Here is a 12639-nt window from a genome sequence, read left to right as displayed (position 1 = left end):
TCAATTTCTTGTAGAAATGAAAGCATTTAATCCATTTTGGCTGCTGACTTACACAACCTCCCTCCAGTCTAGTAATGTTGAAATAAATTGGGAATGGTCTTTGTGAAAGACACCCTTCTTTGACACTTCAGCTAACCTGGAAGTGGCTGTGTAGCTTGAAGAGAGTTTTCGTAGGGGCGTTGGGGAAGCTTTAAATCTCTTCGTAAATTGACCCTGGTTTGGCCCTACTGCATGGGAAGTGTTCCACCATCTTTTGGGATTGGTCAGTGGATAGTTGATGGTAAAAATAGAGGATTGGATTGGTTAACATGAACATGGCCCCTGAGCACATACTGTAGATTTTGCTTCAAGCATTTGGAACTGTAGAGAGAAGTAGATTAACATAACTTCATGTTCTGTTGTACCATGTTGTGTAGAGGTGTGATCCTAGTGTCATGCTGTCAAAGATTGTGTGGTGAGTTTTGAGGAAGGCAATAGGTGGGGTGTATACTTCTCGTCGCCTTTCCAGCAGTCATTGCCAGGAAGGCTGTGATTTTGTCTGGGTGTCCCCCTTCTCTGGGTTACCTATGTCTACCTCCAAGTCTCTATATGGTATGTTTTAAGACCAGTGTTGGGATCCTGTTCTCCTTGCTAGTGATTAGTTTAGGTTTGAGCATGTGACACTGTTTGGGAAAATGAGCACAAAGGAAAAATCTGCCAACAGGGTTCAGGGAAAGATTTCTTTGCTCTTAAAAAGCGCTAAAAGTAAGAGAGGGTTCTACTTCTTCCACCAGATTCCATTGCATCTTTCTGAGACTTCTGGGACCCAGTCATCTGATCACCATCAGATCTGATAGTCTGTGGACCAGCTGACACTGAGGGTAGCAGAGGGAAAATACGGAAAGGTCTTGGGAAACTTCACTCTGGCTTCAGTGCACTGATTTCTGAGCCTTGTAAACCAATCTGATCCCAGTTGTCCTTGTTCTCAGTCTTCAAATACAGATCTCTTGTCTTTAACTCCTCAAATTCACTACTATTATTATTTTTGTCAGTGATTATCTAGATAGAACAACACAGAATAAAACTCCTGTCCTCACTCCTTGTCCTCTGGCTTTATTTTGCTTCAGTGCACTTATCACCAGTTACCAGACTAGACGTAACAAAGCAGGGGCTTCCTTTAATTCATTCTGGTATCTGGAGCAAACAGATCAGTGCCTGGTACATGAGAGAGATTGCTCAGTAGTTAAGTATCTTTTGAGTGACTGTGTATCATTTATTTGATTCATGGCTTCTTCTAGTCACTCATTCCTGCTGGTGTGAATTTCTGTTAGGGACGCTATTTGCTTAGTAGATATTTCAGTGTTGGTTTAGACATAGAAATTTTCTCACTGTGTGTGAAAATATCTTTACTTTGGTTTTATTTCTGTAGGGTAGGTATAGTTCATCTGAGTATAGAACTCGAGGTGATTATTTTTTGTCAGGAAGACAATGATTTCTTCCAGAAGGCCGCTGTGGCCTGGGGCTGGCTGCTGGAGATCCTCAGTCCTTGGCTTTTTGATCACATGGCACATGGCAAAGTTGTTTCCCTTCCACTCTGGGTTCCCATGCTCCCTGTGGCTTCTCTCTCTATCCAGATTGCACTCTGTTTATAAAGGTCTTCAGTAATCTGGATAAAGCCTAACCTGATTTTAGTTGGGCTACACCTCAACTAAAGTTACGTCTTGAAGAGATCTTATTTACAATGGGTTCATACTCACCAGAATGTGAACCCAGACCAAGAAGGTATTCAAACGGTGTACACAAATCAGTCCACACCAACAGTCCTTAGATGCCCAACTTTATGTAGAAAGCTTAGTTCTTATGCGGGCCCAAAGAAACATGTCCTGTTTCTCCGAAGACATTATATATCTGGTTCCTAGGATTTATATCTGGAGCTGTTGATGCTTTGGGCCCTTGTAATGTAAGCTTTAAATTTAGTCTTTGTTTCTCTTACTTGGAAGTTTCTCTTTTAATCTTTCCAGCTTTGCAGGGTTTAAAATTTGTGTGAGAAGGTTATGTTTTATCCAAATTACTTTAAGAGTATTGTGGTGTGAGTTTATATCAGCCTGGTCTACCATGTTGCTTGAACTGAGCTGGAATCTGACATCTCCCAGTTAAAGCCATCAATGACTTCCTAATGGCGAAGTCCAATGGAATTCTTTCAGTTCTAGTTCTTGTACCACGTTTGGATTAGCAACCAGTCACCTGTTTTCTAAAACTCTACTAAGATATCGCACGTTTTTTCAATGGGTACCGCTCTATCCATCCCTTCTCCGTCTTCTTTGTGGACCCTTCTTCCTCTACTCTTTCCTTAATGTTGATGTTCTTAAGAGTCCTTGGTTCACTCTCCATTGAACACATCCACACTGTGAGCTCATTTACTGCAGGGTTTCATTTACTAGTATGTGCTGATGAGTCTGTCTCTGCGTTTACCCCAGGGTCTCTTCTTGGACTTCCAGATACAGGTGTTCACCTTTCCTGTTGAACATATTCCCTGAAGGAAAAGGGATCTCAGTCTTGGTACCTCCAATGCTGATCTCATCGCCTTCTCTCCTGTCCACTCCTAACCTCCTCCTCTTGTATTTTATTTTCGGGTGCTAACACCTGTTTATCAGTTCCCATAAATTTTCCTCTGTGCTTCCCCCACTCCCACACCACAATAAATCAATCACTACCTCCTTCCGATTTTACACCCAACTGTTTCCTAAATTATCCCCCTTCCAACCCTGCTGCCACTGCCCTGGTTCAAGTTCTCCTCTTCTTTCAGCAGGTCTACTGCTAACTTCTCTTCCTCTCTAGTTCCATTTCCTTCAGGGTTTCTGGTATGTCTTAACTAAAATACAGCATTAGCTCTGCCATTCCCCTCTCAGAACCTGCAGTGACGGCCCTTACCCTATGGAATGAACTCTTGCTTCCGTCACATAGTTCGTAAGGACTTTTGTTATCAGCCCTCTGCCTGCTTTTCCTGCTCTCATTCAGATTTAACCCTTTGGCAAAATGGAGCTGCTTGTCATTCCCCATATGTCAGTACCTCCCCCTACCGCCAACACACACAACAGGCTGTATACTGCTTCCGTGTCTTAGCTCATGCAGTTCCCTTTGCTAGGAGCTGCCTTAATCTTCACTTCACTGGCCAACTTCTACCCAAGCTGTAAAACATATTTTATATATAACCTCTTCCATGAATCATTTACTCATTTGCTCCTGCCCCCACCTTAAACTGGCTTAAATGTCTCTCACCTGTGTTCCTCCTGTTCTCCTTCTATGTGTCTATCATCATAATCCTGTTTTTTAAAAAAATCTGTTTCCCATATGACTCTGAGCACCTCAAGGAAGGGGATTAAGCGTTACTCAATTTTATATCTTGAGCACCTGATGGGAGCCTACGGTGGGCACCCAATAAATGGGATAGGTGCATAGATGGTTGGATGGGTAAGTGAATAAATGCATGAACTATTCGAAGAGTAAATTTGGGGGGGGTATTAAAGTGGTCTGGTATGGTTTCTGGGGAAGACAGATGTGCTCTGGGCTCTGAGGTTGATGAAAGGTGAGTGGACAAGTCAAAAACTAAATGGACAGTATTTTATGTCTTCTTCTGGGTGCTTTGCAAGTCTCTGACTGATAGCAGCAGTGGACAACTAATGACCAATAGCATTCTGACAGTGCTTGCTGACAGGTGATAATGAGATTAGTGCCTTGTGATTGCATTATTAACGAGAAGCCAAAGAAGCTTTTGGGCATGTCAAAAGCTAATGACAGGAATTAAGGGTCCCTCTAACTTTGAGGTGGCAGTTCAGGAACCTGAAGCTCAGAAGGGTAATTGTAGTCAATTTTTCTTGCTAAATAGCATGTTTAAATAAAGCCATAAAGTTGAAGTGAAATGCATAGACAAAAAGGTACATAGATATTTATTGTTCAGCCTGATTAATTATCAGAAAATGAACACACCACTGTAATCAGTATCCAGATCAGAATATAGGATATTGCCAACACCCCACAAACAAAAGTACCCTTTGTACCTCTTCCATTTTACCACGTGTATCCCCTCTGCCCACGAAGGGTAGCAACTATCCTGTCCTCTAGCTGCAGAAAAGAGTTCTTGTTTTAAAAATTTATGTGAGAGGAGTCATACAGTTCGTCTTCTGTTTCTGGTTTCATTTGATCAGTATTGTATTTATGAGATTCAGCAGTGGTTTGTGCATTCTTGGTGCTGTATAGTATTCCACTGTATGAATTAGCCAAATGCTTAAGAGCTGCTGTTCTGTTGATGGGCATTTCCAGTTTTGGGTTGTTTGAATAATGCTGCTAACAGCATTCTTATATGTGTTCGGAGGAATGTATATTCCTTTCATGTTAGATACTGTTCTAGTTTGCTTGCTGCTGGAACACAATATGCCATAAATGGAATAACTTTTAAAAAGGGGAATTTAATAATTTGCTTGTTTACAGTTCCAAGGCCGAGAAAATGTCCCAATTAAAACAAGTCTATAAAATGTCCAATCTAAGGCATCCAGGGAAAGACACCTTGGTTCAAGAAGGCCAATGAAGTTCAGGGTTTCTCTCTTAAGTGAGAAGGCATATGGTGAGCAGGGTCAGGGTTTCTCTCTTTTCTGGAAAGGCATGTGGTGAACACGGTGTCATCTGTTAGCTTTCTCTCTTGGCTTCCTTTCATGAAGCTTCCCGGGAGGCATTTTCCTTCTTCATTTCCAAAGGTCGCTGACTGGTGGACTCTCTGCTTTTTGTGGCTGTGTTGTCCTGCTCTCTCAGAATCTCCAGCTTTCTCCAAAATGTTTCCTCTTTATAGGATACCAGTAAACTAATCAAGACCCACCCGAATGGGTGGAGACATGTCTCCACCTAATCCAGCTTTCAACCACTCTTGACTGAGTCGCATCTCCAGGGAGATGATCTAATTACAGTTTCAAACATACAGTACTGAATAGGGATTAGAAGAAACAGCTGCCTTTACAAAATGGGATTAGGATTAAAACATGGCTTTTCTAGGGTACATACATCCTTTCAAACCAGCCCAGATACATAACTAAGAATTGTTGGATCATAGCATATGCGTATGTTCAATATGAGTAGACATTGCCTAATCGTTTTCCAAAGTGGTTGTGCCAATTTATCTTTCTACCAACACTGTCACATAGTTGCTGGATTTATTTTTCACCTATAGCAAAATCTCATTCATTTGGATTCCATCAATTTAGAACTTGAGCTACTATGCACATAAGCCAAACTTTACATTTGTGGTAGCTTTTGATAGTGGTTTGCACAGGATAGTAACAATGTTTTATAATAGCCAAGCTTGTGTTATTTCTACATAAAGAACTCTGTTGAGTATTTTAGAGGCCCCTTAAGACAAATAATATATTGAGATAATGCATTATTATTTTTTAATTGAGATTTTAAACACTTGTTTAACAATACTTTGCTAACCTATTTCATAATACAGAGCTATAGTTAATAAAACTGTATTTAAAAAGGTGGAATAGTATGCAACCAACCTCTGTCTGTGTTTGCTGTGACTAAGGTAGTAGATGACATACTGTCAACTCTCTGGAGAGGGCGGGCCACGGTGGCTCAGCAGGCAAGGACGCTTGCTTGCCATGCCAGAGGACCCGGGTTCGATTCCCGGTACCTGCCCATGTAAAAAAAAAAAATTAAAAAAATCTCTGGAGAGCTTGAAGCAGGGGGGAATCTAGAATCAGTCATTTCGAATGACACAATTGGGATCCAAAGATACCATGACTGGCTGGAAAGGTGGGTGACTGCTCCCAGCATGGTAGGGTCCTGGACCTTACAGAAGGCCACCCTTCATCTAAGTGCCATCTGTCCGTGGGCACATCAGCCAAGGTGGGAAGTATGATTACCTAATTCAAACACAGCCCTGCAGGTACACTCCTTCCCTGTTGCAGTGGACAGAGTCAAGAAACTTAGAAGAGCAGAGTGACTGTCTCTTGTGCAACCCCTGAGGTCCTATCACCAGGCCTCCCTGTAGGCAAATGAATGCTGCATAAAAAGAAACGGTAAGGGCTCTTGCTTATAGGTTCTTAGTGAAACTGGACATTGTTTCCCTTTGATATTTTTCTTTTATTCACTGATAACACTCTGCAGCCAGTCTGGGCACTGCCTGTTTTCCTGGGAGCTCAGCAAGATCCGAGAGAAGGAAAATTGAATGAAGGGTCTAAGAATGAGTTGTGGGATATAAGGGACATGAAGTGAGAGAGGGTCTGCGGCAGGGAGTGGGGAAAATGGTAGAGCAGAGCTCTGGGGCTAAGAAGAGCGAGGGGAGTGAAGAAAGCACAGGAAAGAAGGTAGAAAGAGAGAGAACCTGGGAAATGTCCAGAAGGTGCAGGAAGGGCCAAAGAAAGAAGAGTGATCAACTGGGGCTGTACTCTTTCTGCCATAAGGGTGCTAAATTGTGGGTGTTGCTGGTCAATTTGAGGCCAAGATGCATAGAAGTTTCCCCTTCCCGTGTGTACTTCTGTCTAGCCAGTGGGGGTGGGAGTTCCTCCCCACTCAGGGTTTTCCTTTCTCTAGGTCATATAGGTCTGGCCCAACTTCTTTTTTCCTTTTAAAATGTTCTAATAGTCTGTGAGTGGAGGTTTATTGTTTTTTAATCAGGTTCAATTTTTGAACAGGGATTATTCCCTTCTGATTTGAAAATTGTCTGAAAGGGTAATTATGAAAAGTCTTCCCCCCCATTCTGTTTCTTCTCTTTGCCGATTTCTCCCCTAAACTCTAAAGTGAACTATTATTAGTTCCTTCTGTATCTTTTCAGGGTTCCTAAAATTTTGTATGCACAAAATTATATAATTTCTCTCCTGTTTATACAACAGATGGCGTTTTAGTCACGCTATTTTGTTTTGTGATTTTTTTACTTAACAAAAATACCTTTCCATATCAGTACATAGTGAGCTTTCTTATTTTTTTTTTAATAACCGTGTAAACCATTGTGTTAGTTCATCATGTTTTGTTTATTTAATCCCTTATGGTTGGATATTGTGGTGGTTTCTTTCCTTTTATTGTGTTAAATGACCTTGAGATTTCATCTGGAATGTTTGGTAGTATATCTGTAGGATAAATTCCCAGAAATAGATTTGCTTGGCCGTAGGGCATATGTATTTGCAAATTTGACACATGTTGCCAAATTGTACTCTTCAGGGGTTGAACTAATTTATACTTTTACCAGTAATGTAATATGTATACCTGTTTTCCCACAGCCCCACCAACAGAGTATATTATTAAACTCTTGGGTACTTGCTAATCTGATACGTATTTTTAAATATATCTATACATACAGATATATTAAAAGAAGTTTCTCAGTGTTTTAATTTGCATTTCTTTTATTATGAATGAGGTTAAACAATTATGTATTTAAAAATATATTTGCATTTCCTTTTCTGTGAATTTCCTGTTTATTATATGCTGCACCCATTTTTCTATTGGGTTTTGGTCTTTTGTATGGACTGTCTTGGAGCTCTTTGTGTATATATACATATATATGCACACGGTGCACTTAACTACTCTTTTTTATGGGATAGGAGTAGCAGTTTTTCAAGGTTTTTGATTGTCATCTGATGTAGTTTGGTTACTTTTTTTCATTTGTTTTCTTTATCTCCTCTGTAAAGCAAAATTTTTGCCTTATATATGCAGTTGATTTTTTTTTGTTTGTTTAATGCAATTGAATTGATCATCTTTTGTTTTATGGCTCTTTTTTGGGTGTTTTAGTTCTGATAGAAGTGTGACTTCTCTCATCCGTGTTTTTCTTCTTTGGGTGTTTTAGTCCTGGTAGAAGGGACTTCTCTAATCATGGCTTTTTTTCCTAGTACTTTTATGGTTTACTTTTTAGAAAGTGTTTTCTTATTTGAAATTTATTCTGTATGTGACATAATGTGGTCCATTGTTGAAAGCTTTTGGGGGAAATGGCAGGAGATCAGTAATGAACAAAAAAAAAACCTCACAATAAGGGGTGTGGAAGAGGAGTGAAGGGAGAATTAAAATGCCGGCAGGAGAAGAGTTCCTTGGAGAGCTTGAAACTACGTGTTATAATGTGTGGCATTTAATAGTGGTTTTAGATATCCCTAATCCTCACAATTCAATACATGCAATCATTTATTTCTATAGTATTTTATTTCTTAAAGCAGTTGATACAGATTTGGCTCAATATGGTAATAATTGATAAAGCACATTGTAGAGATGCTATTTTCTATCCTTATTTCTCTGTGCTAGTAACTGCATATCAAAACTATCCCCATTTACAGGTGTTACAAATATGCACCTGTGTGACTGAGCGAACATGCCTCAGGTCACAGGTTCTTTAGCCTATTATAGCTCCTTTAAGTCATGGACAATTTTCTTCATCTTTGTTCCTCAAACAAACACAACCCAAATGCCCATGGCTTACCCTCTATTCAAGGGCAGTAATTTATTTCTGCAAATTCTTGGGGAAGTGAGAATAAGGATTTCCTGTTTCTTTTAGGTCTCCCACTGTCCTTTCCTTGATGGGGATGCAGGGATTACATCAGAAACCACTGTCTGAATCTCTCACAGACACCTCTGATTTAGGTTCATAGGATACTTCTCTGAAACTAAGGAATCATTTTTAAGTGATTTTTCAAAATTTCTGGAGTCTCTGTGAGTTGGTGGGTGTAATTCTAGATGCTGGGTTTGTCATCTAAATAAGACAGTGTCCCCACCTCTATGGAGTTTACACTTCAATGGAGGAGATAGGTAATAACCGTGTCAATACATTTATCAGAAATATGATCTCAGGTACAGGTAATGATCTGAAGAAAAGTGAAAAGAAAGCAGAGTAAGGAGATGGTGGGGGCGGGCAGCAAGAGGCTAACGGAGGACTTGTGGTCAGGGCAAGCCTTTCTCTGAGGAAGTGGCTAATGATGCTAGTTATCAGCCAAGCAAAGACAGGGAGGAAAAGGCTCCAGGCAGAGGGAACAGCAGGACTTCCGGCCCGATGTGGCAATGAGTGGTGTTGGATGGGCCCTTGGTTTGACTTGGGACTGTCCCACCCTGGCAGGAACCCAGCCGGGTGCTGATCTGCATTTTCCTCTCCCCCTACCCCCGTTGTTAAACTTGAATGATGTTTACTGAAGTTACCTTTCCACTTTCTATTTATGGTAATCTTTTCTCTTTGTTTTCTGTTCATTCTCATTTTAGAGCAGTGAAAGGAGTCCGCCTCATTTGCTGCTCAAAGTTATAATAAAGTCTTCAAAGTCTCGTTTCCTGTTCTGATAGGGACGTCCACAGTGCAGGCTTCCCTCTTCCTTGGCTGATGTGTGGGACCGGGAGGCTATCGGCATCATCCAGACGGTAGGAGGGGAGCCTGCAGGGAGACGGTCTGCCTGCCCTGACGTTAACTCATCTTTAATGGATATGAAGGGAAAACATTAAAAAAAAAAAAACAAAAACCACAAATAAGTGTTGGGGCAGCTCGTCTGTGGTCAGGAACTCTGTTCGCCTTCTGGAGCGACACAGCAGTCGCCAGCCTCAGCCTGTCCTACGGGCTCAGCAAAATGACTTTGTCTGTTTTAAGTGAGGGAAATCGAGGCTGTTTTTTCAGTGCTATTGCTTAGTTATGTCAAGCGATTTCTTGGGAGTGTCATAATAGGTGCTGCCTTGAGAAACAGTTTCGTTACAAATGCCTCTTCATTTTTAAAGTTTACTGGCTTCCCACCTGCCCCCATCTTCATACCTATCTCCTGCCCTGGAGACTTCTTCACTTGGAAACCAGCAGAAATATCCTTTCATTTCTGGTTTCCTCCCATAATCTTCTTCTCCGCTTCCCCCAACTGACTTCCACCCTGCTTCTCTCAAACCCTCTAGCTCAAGACTTTGAAACCCATTGTCAAAAAAACTAAATGAAATAATAAGGAAAATAGTCATTTCCTCCCCTTCCAGCATCAGATAATTTATACTTTTTAACCACTTTTTACCAACCAAATGTTAACGCATATGCCTGATTGCTAACCTCCTCTGGGCACCAAACCTGTTTTTTCTTGAGTGCAATAAGTGATTATCCAACTCATGCTGCTCCGAAAAAGAGGTTTTGTTTTAATAAGCAGTTTGCAGTTTGGCACACAATGCTGAGGAAAGCAACATTATCTCCAGCAGTAAACTCTGCAGTCATTGCAAAGCTTGACAAGAAAATGATTGAGTCTGTTTGTTATACCTTTGTGGGGCTGCCACTGCTGCCGCTGATGGAAATGTTGCTGTTTATTCAGCAATGCAATAACACTTTCTGTAATTTATGGATGCACATTCCCCAGATTACTAAAGGTAATATTGTTGACTAAAGGAAAGTATACGAATGGATAGTTTCAGTTGTTGCTGTCCTTATAAAAGTGATTGACTGTTCACTTTGCACAGGAAAGAATTTGCACAGGCTTCATCCCCCTTAACAATTACAGATTTTCCTTCCTCTGACATTTATAAATAATGTGGCTTGTCCTAAGTGGCAAAAATTTACTGATTCCTTGGAAGTTCAGACCCGAGGCTGTGTGGATCCCCTCTCCCTTATTTCCTGGCCAGCTCTCCCATCTTTGCCCCTTGGGGGGTGCCAGAGAAGCCCCAGCTGAACTCTTGGTGGCCTTCAGCCTGTGTGGGTAGTGCCAGGTTGAACCATTTGTGCATCCTGACCCTTGGCTGTTCCTGTAGGGGGAGTGGAGAAGGCCACAGAGGTGTCCCCAGCCTGGCCTGAAAACTCAAGGTGTATGCAGCTCACATGCTCTTAGGTGGTAGGAAAAGGTCTTTGTGATGAGTTGTTCTGCGGGAAAGGTTGGGGGAAGCTAGTCCTTTCGTCCCAGCATAGGAAGGCCGAGTTCCGTGGGCAGTGGAAGCCCAGCCACTCTTCTCCAGCACTGAAAGCTGAGCCTGAGGTCACCTTGGGCACACCTGGTGACAGGTAATGGCGAGTGTACCTAGGGACATGGTGCATCCTCCAGAAACCAGAAGGCCCAGCTCCTAAGGCACTGGGAAGCTGTTCAAAGGCCTCAGAGTTTTCTCAGTGAAAGGAACTTTTTTTCCCCTTCTAGATCACAAGGAATTCACGCTTTTTGCGTTGAAGCTTATCTGCTTCCATGGGCTGATGGCTAATGGGACATTGCATGTTTGCCTGAATTGGGATGGAAGCAGCTGGATTACTAGTGTCTCAGGAAAAATGAACTGCCTAGGAGTTGAGAGCTAACAAATTTGAAAGCAGTGGCCTATTTTTTTTTGTCTTCTTGGGAAATTAGTAGTTAAAACTCAAACACAAATATAAATATAAAACAGAATAAGATATCGTGTGCTTTACAGCTAAAGTTTCCTGTTTGTTCCTGAGCAAACTCTCAGCAGACCTATATGCAGTGTAACTGGTCAGCTCTGTGCTTAATTATGCTTTTGTCTGTCCTAAGTTCTCCATTTAATGATTTATTATTTAATGTCAGGAAGACAATAGTTAACAAAATATTATTTATCATTTTGTTAGGCCAAACACATGCTACTGAAAAGAGAAGATCTGTTCCTCAACAGAGGGGCAAACCAATTTACTTATTCTGGGTGGATATTGGCTAGAAGATGCAGTTAGGGTGGGATACTTCATTTTTCCCTACCTGTGCTTTACCTATTGTCAAATGTTCACCTTATAGTGATGAAAGATGAGAAGGAAATTTGGTTTAGTTAATGTAAAATATTTTCTTAGCAATTTCATAGGTACTTGTTTTTCTGTTCCCCATCTCATTCCAAAGAGATTTGACGTGCAGTTGTTCTGGTTTATGATTTATCAGTTATTTTACTACAGGAAAATTTTGTTTGATTTTGGCTTCTTAGCATAAATTATAAATTTTTTTTTGAAATTCAAACATAATTGTGAAGTCCAAAACCATTTTTATTTGCTAATGGCCCCTAATGGGTCATAATCAAAATACTTACTTTTGGTTGTGCAAATAATTACAAATTAAAGTATTTGCTGATTATTCCCTGTTGGCAGCCAAAGTTCAGTTGCTCATGACGTTAACCAAATTAAGAAGGTATATAAATTTAGAAGGTAATAGCAAGAATACCACAGTTTCATGTAATTTGTGTAGTCTTAATCTCAATTATGTTCTAGGGTTCAGCTGATACTGACAGTGGGCTGTATAGCAAATCATGACATTCTATTCTGTTCTTTAGTCTAAATCTCAACATTGGCTAGGTAATACTGCCATGAACGGTATAAATTTTGGTCCTAACTATTCTCTCTTCTTCACTCTCTGTGTGCATAGTTGTGTCTGTATATATTGCTTTTTCCCTTTATAATTCACAAATTCATACTTTTCTGAGTGACAAATGGTGTTGACCATTAATCATGTGCTGTACATTAATATTTTTACAACACACACTGAAGTATTTCATTAGTCATGAGTAAATAATGAAGAAATAAATTGAGAAGAGAGTAGATAAATAAATTTATAAAAGGTTGGGTAGGAATGACATTCAATCCAGCTACATTGACCTGTTATCTGCGTATTTTAGCACAAAGGGGTTATAACATTTTTGGGGATTTATTCTTTACTTTTTTACTACGTTAAGAGCTTGCGCTGCATGGGGGAAAAGTAATTGTATCTAGATTCTTGAAGA

General features: G+C 40.6%; 1 protein-coding gene across 19 annotated transcripts in view; it reads left to right on the top strand.

Moving 5' to 3' along the window:
• Positions 1 to 12639, top strand: part of LRMDA (leucine rich melanocyte differentiation associated) — a 1434085-nt gene that overhangs the window by 357078 nt on the left and 1064368 nt on the right. Inside the window, exon 1 of one of the 19 annotated variants that reach the window (XM_077124825.1) lies at positions 6930 to 9354. The exons of the other annotated variants lie outside the window; for them this stretch is intronic. Within the exon in view, the coding sequence (XP_076980940.1) occupies positions 9317 to 9354 (38 nt within the window). The 5' untranslated portion in view covers positions 6930 to 9316. Of the gene's footprint in view, positions 1 to 6929; positions 9355 to 12639 lie in introns of those variants that run through there. 19 annotated transcript variants of the gene reach the window in all.

Source organism: Tamandua tetradactyla, chromosome 13, assembly GCF_023851605.1.
Source record: "Tamandua tetradactyla isolate mTamTet1 chromosome 13, mTamTet1.pri, whole genome shotgun sequence".
NCBI lineage: Eukaryota > Metazoa > Chordata > Mammalia > Pilosa > Myrmecophagidae > Tamandua > Tamandua tetradactyla.
This window is presented reverse-complemented; position numbering and strand designations above follow the sequence as displayed.